Source organism: Rhamphochromis longiceps, linkage group LG10 (genome assembly GCF_057381845.1).
Source record: "Rhamphochromis longiceps isolate RC_006_pf linkage group LG10, R_longiceps_female_GT1.1, whole genome shotgun sequence".
Lineage (NCBI taxonomy): Eukaryota > Metazoa > Chordata > Actinopteri > Cichliformes > Cichlidae > Rhamphochromis > Rhamphochromis longiceps.
The window spans coordinates 7,099,301-7,111,141 of NC_140566.1; the positions used below are offsets into that span (position 1 = coordinate 7,099,301).

The 11,841-nt window shown below is 41.7% G+C and overlaps 1 protein-coding gene across 6 annotated transcripts in view; it reads right to left on the minus strand.

Annotated features, from left to right (window-relative positions):
• Window positions 1–8,388, minus strand: part of bbx (BBX high mobility group box domain containing) — a 46,406-nt gene extending 38,018 nt beyond the window's left edge. For 4 of the 6 annotated variants that reach the window (XM_085419999.1, XM_085420002.1, XM_085420000.1 and 1 more), the window contains exons 1-2: window positions 6,797–6,926; window positions 5,426–5,501 (exon numbers count right to left, since the gene is read on the minus strand). In XM_085419999.1, coding sequence (XP_085276125.1) covers window positions 5,426–5,487 — 62 coding nt within the window. In that variant the 5' untranslated portion in view covers window positions 5,488–5,501; window positions 6,797–6,926. Of the gene's footprint in view, window positions 1–5,425; window positions 5,502–6,796; window positions 6,927–8,251 lie in introns of those variants that run through there. The other 2 variants (XM_085419997.1, XM_085420001.1) reach the window with 2 other exon arrangements.
• Between the last annotated feature and the right edge of the window lie 3,453 nt (window positions 8,389–11,841).

The window sequence follows — 11,841 nt, forward strand, 5'->3', positions numbered from 1 at the left end:
GTGTAACCACACCAGCCCAGGACCTCCACATCCAGCAGGTTCACCTCCAAGATCGTCTGAGACCAGCCACCCAGACAGCTGCTGGAACAATTGGTTTGCACAACCAAACAATTTCTGCACAAACTGTCAGAAACCGTCTCAGGGACGCTCAACTGCATGCCCGTCGTCCTCATCGGGGTCTTGACCTGACTCCAGCTCGTCGCCGTAACAGACTTGTGTGGGCAAATGCTCATATTCGATGGCGTCTGGCACGTTGGAGAGGTGTGCGCTTCACGGATGAATCATGGTTCACATTGTTCAGGGCAGATGGCAGCTGAGAATGTCCCAGTTCTTGCATGGCCAGCATACTCACCGGACATGTCACCCATTGAGCATGTTCGGGATGTGCTTGACCGGCGTATACGACAGCGTGTACCAGTTCCCACGAATATCCAACAACCTCGCACAGCCATTGAAGTGGAGTGGACCAACATTCCACAGGCCACAATTGACAATCTGATAGACTCCATGCGACGATGTGTTGCACTGCATGAGGCAAATGGTGGTCACACCAGATACTGACTGGTTCTGGGTCCCCAGACCCCCAATAGCGCAAAAAACTACACATTCCAGGGTGGCCTTTTGTTGTGGGCAGTCTGAGGTACACCTGTGCACTACTCATGATGTCAGATCAGCATCCTGATGTGGCACACCTGTGAGGTGGGATGGATTATCTCAATATAGCAGATGTGCCCACTACCACACATTTGGACTGATTTGTGACCACTGTTTGGGAGGGATGGTTATATTGTGTATCTGGAATGAATTTTAGGTCTCTACGTCCATCCCATGGGGAATGGGAGCAGTAACAAAGGTGTTGCGTTTATATTTTTGTTGAGTGTAGTTTATCTACAAGACACCCACCTAAACTATAAGGAACAAGAGAAATGAAAAAGAATGGATTTTACAAATGTATTTTCATTTGTAAACCTTCTAGTTTTGGTGCAGTACCACGTGATATAATAATAGAGACCCTAATAAATAATTTTAAAACTTTTCCCATATTTAATATGACCTATAACCTGTACATTTCAACTGGAAAAAACAAACACATCTTTTAGGGAAAAAATATAAAATGAAAAACATACAATGAGCTGGTTGCAAAAGTGTGCGTATCCTTAAAACAACACTTTGTTGAAGCACCTTTTGATTTAACCACAGCAATCAGTCTTCTTGCGTAAACACATGCCATCAAGTAAAGACAGCCTGATTCACCACAAATAAAGTTCAGCTGTTCTAGTAAGATTTTTTTCTGACATTTACTCAGTTGTTTGATACAGGAAAAGGCCATGGTTCACGGGGAATTCACAAAGCATCAAAGAGACCTTGAAGGTATCAGTAATGTGAACGATACAGAAAAATAGGGCTGTTCGATATAACGATATATATTGGATGACAATATAAAAACGTCTATCGTTTCATTTTACACTATCGTTTGTTTCATGGTGTCGCAAAATAAACTGTTTACGGCAATATTTTGTCATCGTTTTGATGGTCACTGTAGTGGCTATATTAATTTCTTAAAGTTCTCTCTTTCTCTTATATTTAATATAACCACACTAGGGACGACAAGCGCCTGTTTTTATGCGTTTTGGTTAGCAACAACGACGGTAACACCATCGCGTGTCCGCTTGTTTATATTCCACATAAACTTTTCACAATAAAGCTCAAGATCCTGTTGAGACTTTTCAAAATAAACTGAATCACGTGAAAGAGCAGATTATTCACGGATGAGAAGCAAAAAAAAGAGCCGCCAGGTGCTAAAAAATAAACCTTAGACTCAAACGGTAGAACAGGCTTTTCCCCGCAGCACGCCGTGTAATAAATACTCACAAAGAAAATGGCGGCCGTTACAACTTATGTCTAAAAATGTATAGTTTCATGCATCTGTTAAAACACTCGACTCCAGCTACATGACGCGCAGCTGGAAGCACTTCCCGCAAGTCGAGCTGCCCGAGATTCACAGAATTTACAGAAAATGTTACATTTTTGTGATTTATATCGTTATCAGGACGATAGAATTCTTACATCGGGATATGAGATTTTGGTCATATTGCACAGCCCTACAGAAAAATGTTCATGGTGCCAGTTTAGCTCAGTGGGTGAGCAGACATCCAGGTGGCACCTGGCCAGAAAGTAGTGGCCTGAGACCAACCTGCACCCCTTTGTTGCATGTCTTCCCTGCTTTCCTGTCTTTCTACACCGTCTCTATCCAAAAAAGGCTAAAATGCCAAAAGAAAATCCACAACATTGCATATACAGTGGGGCAAAAAAGTATTTACTCAGCCACCAATTGTGCAAGTTCCCCCACTTAAAATGATGACAGAAGTCAGTAATTTGCACCAGAGGTACACTTCAACTGTGAGAGACAGAATGTGAAAAAAAAATCCATGAATTCACATGGTAGGATTTGTAAAGAATTTATTCGTAAATTAGGGTGGAAAATAAGTATTTGGTCACCTCAAACAAGGAAAATCTCTGACTCTCACAGACCTGTAACGTCTTCTGTAAGAAGCTTTTCTGTCCCCCACTCGTTACCTGTATGAATGGCACCTGTTTGAACTCATCATCTGTATAAAAGACACCTGTCCACAGCCTCAAATAGTCAGACTCCAAACTCCACCATGGCCAAGACCAAAGAGCTTTCGAAGGACACCAGGAAAAGTATTGTAGACCTGCACCAGACTGGGAAGAGTGAATCTACAATAGGCAAGCAGCTTGGTGTGAAAAAAATCAACTGTGGGAGCAATCATCAGAAAATGGAAGACATACAAGACCACTGATAATCTCACTCGATCTGGGGCTCCACGCAAGATCTCATCCTGTGGGGTCAAAATGATCATGAGAACGGTGAGCAAAGATCCCAGAACCACACGGGGGGACCTGGTGAATGACCTGCAGAGAGCTGGGACCAAAGTAACAAAGGTCACCATCAGTAACACACTACAATGGCAGGGAATCAAATCCCGCAGTGCCAGACGTGTTCCGCTGCTGAAGCCAGTGCATGTCCAGGCCCGTCTGAAGTTTGCCAGAGAGCACATGGATGATACAGCAGAGGATTGGGAGAATGTCATGTGGTCAGATGAAACCAAAGTAGAACTTTTTGGTATAAACTCAACTCGTCGTGTTTGGAGGAAGAAGAATACTGAGTTGCATCCCAAGAACACCATACCTACTCTGAAGCATGGGGGTGGAAACATCATGCTATGGGGCTGTTTTTCTGCCAAGGGGACAGGACGACTGATCCGTGTTAAGGACAGAATGAATGGGGCCATGTATTGTGAGCCAAAACCTCCTTCCATCAGTGAGAACTTTGAAGATGAAATGAGGCTGGGTCTTCCAACATGACAATGATCCAAAACACACCGCCCGGGCAACAAAGGAGTGGCTCCGTAAGAAGCATTTGAAAGTCCTGGAGTGGCCTAGCCAGTCTCCAGACCTCAACCCCATAGAAAATCTGTGGCGGGAGTTGAAAGTCCGTGTTGCTCGGCGACAGCCCCAAAACATCACTGCTCTCGAGAAGATCTGCATGGAGGAATGGGCCAAAATACCAGCTACTGTGTGTGCAAACCTGGTAAAGACTTATAGTAAACGTTTGACCTCTGTTATTGCCAACAAAGGTTATGTTACAAAGTATTGAGTTGTATTTTTGTTATTGGCCAAATACTTATTTTCCACCCTGATTTACGAATAAATTCTTTACAAATCCTACCATGTGGATTCATGGATTTGTTTTTTTCCACATTCTGTCTCTCACAGTTGAAGTGTACCTCTGGTGCAAATTACTGACCTCTGTCATCATTTTAGGTGGGGGAACTTGCACAATCGGTGGCTGACTAAATACTTTTTTGCCCCACTGTATCATGGAACACAGTGAAGACAGTCAAAGTTAAAAGTGGAAAAAATATGGAAAAACAGTAATATTGCAAAGAACTGGGCGTCCCCAAAACTGATGAAACAACAAGATGAAAACTCATCATAGAGGCTGCTAAAAGAACTACAACAACACTGAAGGAGTTGCAGCTACAGTACTGGGAAGTGCTAGTTGTGTACTACATGTGACAGAAATTTCCTGTATTCTCCATATGTCTGGACTATGGGGTAGGTTTGCAAGATGGTAGCCTTTTCTAAAAAAAAACAAAAACAAAAACAAACAAACAACCAAAACAAAACATCTAAGCCAGGCTACAATTTGCAAAAAAATACTCAAAGTTTCCCAAAAGCATATAGTAAAATGTGTAATAGTATGATAAGACCATGGTTGAACTGGTTGTACGCTTAGCTCTGACAATACTATCCATAACCAAAAGACCACCATACACATGGTGGCAGGGTCATGGTTTGGGGTTGCTTTTCTTCAGTTGGAAATGCAGCTTTAGTCAATTATGTACAGTTACAAACACCAGTCGCTTTTGGATCCAAAGTTTTTGATGTCTGCTAGGAAGATGACAATGAAGAAGACTTTCAACTTTAAAGACAACAAAACTCAAGGATCCCACGAATGCAAAAACAACAAAACAATGATTTCACCAGAAAAAAGTAAAGTTTTGAAATGGTCCACCAGTACCCAGAGTATGTGGGGCAACCTAAAGACATAAGAGATGACCTCACAATCCCAAAGATTTGGAGCATATTTGCAAGGAAGAGTGGGCAAATATTGCCAACTCGAGATTTGCCATGCTGATAGACTCTTACCAATAAGACTGATTGATGTGAATACAACGTATCAGTTTAAGGGTGTGCAAAGTTATGTAACCATTTTTAAACATTTAAAAAAACATTTAAACAGATTTGTTTTTCAATTCAACTGAGCAGATTATAGGTTACATTTAAACAGGAATGTGTACACTTTTTATATGTACTGTACCTCCTTGGGACCAATTTCTCTTAAAAAATTAAAAATGACAGTCTAATTATTTTTTTCATGTAACAATTTCAATGTCACCTTCTTATTCTAGTGCACTGCTGGTATTTGTAAATAAATATAATGACATCATAATCTCTGGTACAAATTCCAATTTGGAAGTTCTATTTCATTCAAGGGGAAGTGCACTCTTAGTTGTAGACTATTATGAAGAGCTACCAAGCGAAATCATCGTTTTAATAAAATGGCACCCCTGTGTTCAGCTGTAGTTCTCTTACTACATTTTAATGTTTTACACACAAACCAGGCAAATTACTGAACATTGTAAATGTATCCTTTCTGTTTATTTTCACTTGCTGATGTTTAATTTTTCCACATGTTTGCACTTCTGGATGTGTATCAAACATAGGACAAATTTAATTACCATTCAATGAATGAATGATATAATGACTGTGAACCACAGTTAGACTAGATGACAGCAGTTGCTTTTATGAATGTTGTGTGGAAAACAGGAATACTTACTGAAGAAAATTATAGAAATGCTGTATGAGTGATGAAGATGAATCTGTCACAGCCTTTGTCATGCAATGACGATGACCTATAAAACACAAGACACCGCTCAGTGATCTTTTACACTTCCATCTCTGCAATGATTCCGCAACACCATGAGCTTGATTGAGTGCAAAAAATGTATGCAAAACAACTTTAACAGCGCATTAGTGAGTAAACATTGCATAGCACGAGACCCCACCGGCGTGAAAATATCGAGAGGCATTGTCTCATTTCAATGAATTCGCCCTTGTAGCCAGAACAAGACATGTAGGCCAAAACCCTTTGACCACCGGGTTCATTTCATCTAACTGCCCCGAATTAAGGAGGCACAGTTGCAGTGACTATTTTGCTACGCAGTGGTCTCAGGTAAATCGGCAGATGCCCGATCGGACTATCTGTGTTGAGGGTACCGATGTACTGTGTCGAGCCTCGTGAACAGTAACGCCACAAAATATGCGAGCTGCGTGAATAAACGACCCGTTCGTCCATTTAACACGCTTCTACCACTAAGCACACATTTGTTTTAAAATCTGCGTGCAAAATGTCGACGTAAGCCTTGACAAGACAGACAAGCAAAATGCGAGTCCATCTTGCTTTGGTTTAGAGGAGGAAAAAACCCAAGTACGGTACAGTAGTGGGGATATTTCACTCCTGTCAAACTCCCCGACAATGTCGCCGAAAATGCCTCCCACACCAAGAAGGAAAACAATCTCTCTGGTTAATTAAAGTGGGAATTTTTTGACCGGGCACATGCATCTGTGGTCAGTGTTTTGCACAGCAGTAGTTCTATTTCCTCACACTGTTACTAGGAATAAAAGTAGCTAGTTAGCTTGCTAGCTGTGCTAACTGGACGAGGTACGCTTTTAATGTGCAATAGTTTCCAATACTGTAAAAAGGTATCGAGCAGCTGTTACCAAAGACACCGACACAAACTGGATTTCACGTATTTGTGCTGTTTCAACTGTTCCTTTACATACAACGCAGGTCTGTGGCCATGTATTTGATGCGGATAGGAGGAGGCGGCGGGGGCATACCACCTCACCGTGAAACAGTTGCCATTTATTTTATACGGCGATTTGAAACAGAACTGAGGAAATATCTGGCAGCACCCTAACCGTGACAACACTGTATGCTTTCTAACAATGGTAAGCAATGAGATGTGGACGAGGGAAAAACATGAAAAGGACAAGCCAGCAGGCGGACATCATGTCCAAACAGCGATTAGAACAATTTTCGGTGTGAGTGACTGAGAGGCTGACAAAACAGCGACTGCTTTTTCACGTAAAAAACATAGAACCACACGTTCTCTGTCATGACCACTCCCTAAACGTCTGAACATACCTCCGGTATCCTGCTCAAGTACCGAAGGGGGCTCTCATCACTGGCGCCGTCCACCTTTTTAACTTATTGACACATCATAACAGTTCTGCACTGGCTGTACGAAAGCAAGCGAGGTCAAGTCGATTCAAAGAACACCAACAGAAACAGGAAGTGGTGTTATTTACCATTAAAATAAAACTTCACATATTTCAGCAAAAATATATCAATCTTCACTCCAGGTACAGGTATTTATTTATATTATCTTTGACGTGTGATCCATGCTCTTCTGCTTATCCGATTCAGGGTGGGGGGCTTGGAGAGCGTCCCACCTGCCATAGGGTAAGCCCTGGACAGGATGCGCACAGATCAAGGACCAGGGTTGTAAAAAATTTTCTGGAAGAATCTGCCAGAAGTCTGGGATAATATTGTAATAGTTCATATAAAATAATTACTTTGAATTAATTATGGAAAGGCTGTATGAGTGATGAAGATGAATCTGCCACAGACATGACGTATGAATATAAAATACACTGTTCTCAGTCATTTTTTTTTACACTGCAACAATTCTGCAACAACATTAGCTTGATTGGGGAAAATGTATGTAAATGACATTTAACAGCGCATTAGGGAGTAACAAGCCCCACAAGTGAGCACAAGGCCCCACTAATTAGCTTTTAATTTATACACACACACACACACTAACACACACACACACAGAGAGAGAGAGAGAGTATATATTGCCAAATACTTTCTTGTCATAGGAATTATTAACTTCTTCAGTTTTACTTGTGACCCATTAATAAACAAAAACTTTCCATTTTGCCCTAGGACTTAACAACATCCATCTTTCTCTAAAATATTAATTTAAATACTATCCTCCCCTTGTCTTGCGAACAGCAATTTTATGTTATAAAAATATAAAACACTACCGTCAATTGAAAGCTTTTATTTCATAACACAAACCGGATGTCGACCTTGTTATTCTCTAGAACTTTATTGTGGTACAGAAACGCAGGACTTAACCAGATGATGAATGCTACTGTCGGCGAAGGCGACACATTAAACTGCTTCAACCCACCATAATAACACCGTTATGGGTTCAATCTGGGGAAAACACACACTTTTTCAGTCACTCAATATAACAGAAATCACTTTCGTTTTCCTCGAGGTGGGAGAAAATTCATATCTCATCTATTCCCTCCCCTCCCCCGGTTTCCGAAGTGCTCATTCACAGACTGGCCTGTACTCGCCAACACCATCTTTCACTTAACTTTATATCTTTGAGCTCAGCCTGGGTGTCAAAGGTCACCGAAAAGCTGCGGTTGCACGTAAAAACACCGATAACTACGTACTTACCGCTGTTCCAATCAATATCGTCCGAGTGCCTACTTGTTATAAGCTTCCTGGGCGTTTGCGCGTGATAACTGATTCAAAAATGTTCTATTGATATATACCAGCGGGGTTAAAGATACGTACCTGTCAAAAGCACCACTTGACACGGCTAGTCAACTGCATGATTCTTCTTTAACAGCTTTAGCCGAGAAACTATCAACAGTTTTACAGAATTCTGTACGGACCGAAAAGAGCCACCCCGTCATGCAATTCCGTACGTGAATGGACACCGTTTTTGATTGACGGGGTGTCTTCGCCAATTAGAATCGTTGTTATATTGTAGCGTTTAGAGACTGTGCAAAGTCCTCAAGATTAATATGGATAAAATTACTCATAAACAACGCAAAATATCGTTAATATCGTCACACTGAGCTTCTGTAGTATTCATAAGAGGAAACTGCTCTGTGGTGTTTTATTCTTCGTTTTGTGGAAATGTAGAGAAAACATGTAGATACGTTGTGTGTGTGTGGCAAAGATAATACTGACTGATGTTACAGTAAGGGGACAAATTAGAGAGAGAAAACCCCTCAACCTTTAACCTTTCCAACACACACACACACACACACACACACACACACACACACACACACACACACACACACACACACACACACACACACACACACACAGAGCAGAGTCAGGGGTTATTATTTTAAAGTTCCGTATTTAGGTGTAAAGGAACGTCATTTGTCCCGAACTTCAGCAAAAAATTTAAAAAAGACACAAAACTGGAGTTATTCTGTGTCTTTACGCTGCATAGCTGCCTCTTCTTCTCTCATTCTCTCCCCCTCCATCTCCTGTTGCTACTTCAATCATGAAACTCATCAATGATCAGCTGATCGGCTTTGCTGTCCTAAGTCCCGTCTCGTTTGTTTATCCCCCACTTTGCGCCAGAAAGACGAAACCAGCGGATGTCGCGCTAAACAACAGCAACACGTTTAAGCTTGATAAGCTGTTGTTATAATTTATTTGATATTACTTTCTAGTATCAGCTGATGTTTGCTGGAGCCACAGCCGTATACTTTTCTTTCTTATTCTCATTTAAAATGTCTAGGTTTTAATAAATACAACCGAATCTTACAACCAAAGTGGTCATCTGATGTATATAAAAATTCATTATTGTATATAGTAAATATTAAGTCTAATATATGCCCTAATAAGCTATAGTACCATGTGTGCAGTCTGCAATTCTGTTGCAGAAAGATATTGAATCTATTTAATTACTGTAGAAAAATAACTGGTTTCTGTGCATTTGTTTTACCCTGGCAATACATTAAAGTCGATTACGTCGATTAAGCATCATGAGGCGGAGGGTGGGGGGGTGGTCCCCTATTTTTTTACTGGGAGTTGGCAACCCTGCTAGTTAGTTACAGTGGGGCAAAAAAGTATTTAGTCAGCCACCGATTGTGCAAGTTCCCCCACTTAAAATGATGACAGAGGTCAGTAATTTGCACCAGAGGTACACTTCAACTGTGAGAGACAGAATGTGAAAAAAAAAATCCATGAATTCACATGGTAGGATTTGTAAAGAATTTATTCGTAAATTAGGGTGGAAAATAAGTATTTGGTCACCTCAAACAAGGAAAATCTCTGGCTCTCACAGACCTGTAACGTCTTCTGTAAGAAGCTTTTCTGTCCCCCACTCGTTACCTGTATGAATGGCACCTGTTTGAACTCATCATCTGTATAAAAGACACCTGTCCACAGCCTCAAACAGTCAGGCTCCAAACTCTGCCAAGGCCAAGACCAAAGAGCTTTCGAAGGACACCAGGAAAAGTATTGTAGACCTGCACCAGACTGGGACGAGTGAATCTACAATAGGCAAGCAGCTTGGTGTGAAAAAAACAACTGTGGGAGCAATCATCAGAAAATGGAAGACATACAAGACCACTGATAATCTCCTTCGATCTGGGGGCTCCACGCAAGATCTCATCCCGTGGGGTCAAAATGATCATGAGAACGGTGAGCAAAGATCCCAGAACCACACGGGGGGACCTGGTGAATGACCTGCAGAGAGCTGGGACCAAAGTAACAAAGGTCACCATCAGTAACACACTACAACGGCAGGGAATCAAATCCCGCAGTGCCAGACGTGTTCCGCTGCTGAAGCCAGTGCATGTCCAGGCCCGTCTGAAGTGTGCCAGAGAGCACATGGATGATACAGCAGAGGATTGGGAGAATGTCATGTGGTCAGATGAAACCAAAGTAGAACTTTTTGGTATAAACTCAACTCGTCGTGTTTGGAGGAAGAAGAATACTGAGTTGCATCCCAAGAACACCATACCTACTCTGAAGCATGGGGGTGGAAACATCATGCTATGGGGCTGTTTTTCTGCCAAGGGGACAGGACGACTGATCCGTGTTAAGGACAGAATGAATGGGGCCATGTATTGTGAGCCAAAACCTCCTTCCATCAGTGAGAACTTTGAAGATGAAATGAGGCTGGGTCTTCCAACATGACAATGATCCAAAACACACCGCCCGGGCAACAAAGGAGTGGCTCCGTAAGAAGCATTTGAAAGTCCTGGAGTGGCCTAGCCAGTCTCCAGACCTCAACCCCATAGAAAATCTGTGGCGGGAGTTGAAAGTCCGTGTTGCTCGGCGACAGCCCCAAAACATCACTGCTCTCGAGAAGATCTGCATGGAGGAATGGGCCAGAATACCAGCTACTGTGTGTGCAAACCTGGTAAAGACCTATAGTAAACGTTTGACCTCTGTTATTGCCAACAAAGGTTATGTTACAAAGTATTGAGTTGTATTTTTGTTATTGGCCAAATACTTATTTTCCACCCTGATTTACGAATAAATTCTTTACAAATCCTACCATGTGGATTCATGGATTTTTTTTTTTCACATTCTGTCTCTCACAGTTGAAGTGTACCTCTGGTGCAAATTACTGACCTCTGTCATCATTTTAGGTGGGGGAACTTGCACAATCGGTGGCTGACTAAATACTTTTTTGCCCCACTGTATATGTAATTATTGATTAGGTTGTTTGATATTTCTGGTAAGTACTGTTTAAAATACCAGAATAGGGAGGATGGTGTAGGTTTAAGTTTATTAGATTGATACATATATACCAACAAGACAGTGTACATCACAGTCACAACAGCATTTGTTTTCATTCAAAGGCTTTATGGCTTTTCCTATAATACCTGGTGGGCTGTTCTCTAGTCAAAATGCCCCGGCTGATTTTTTTTTTTTTGTCCCAGTCCAGTCCTGTTTACAACCCAGACTTTAAAATGAGGACTTCTCAAATCAAATCACTTTTATTGTCACATCACATTACTGCAGCACATGTGAGTGAAATTCTTGTGTGCAAGCTTCACAAGCAACAGTGGTGTGCAAAATCCAAGAAACTTATTGTGCAAAAGGAATGGCATATATGTACAATATGGAGTGCATAAATGTCTGGTAAGTGAAAGTGAGGTGTTTATGAAGTGTTCAGCCGTCTGTTGACCTGATGGAAAAAGATGTTCCTGAGTCTGCTGGTTTGGGACCGGATACTGCAGTACCTTCTGCCTGATGGAAGTAGTTTAAACAGTTTATGGCTGGGGTGACTGGAGTAATGATCCTTCCCACTTTCCTCAAGCACCACTTCTTGTAGACTTCATGAAGGGAGGGAAGCTCACCTTCAATTATCCATTCAGAACACCGCACCACTCTCTTGAGAG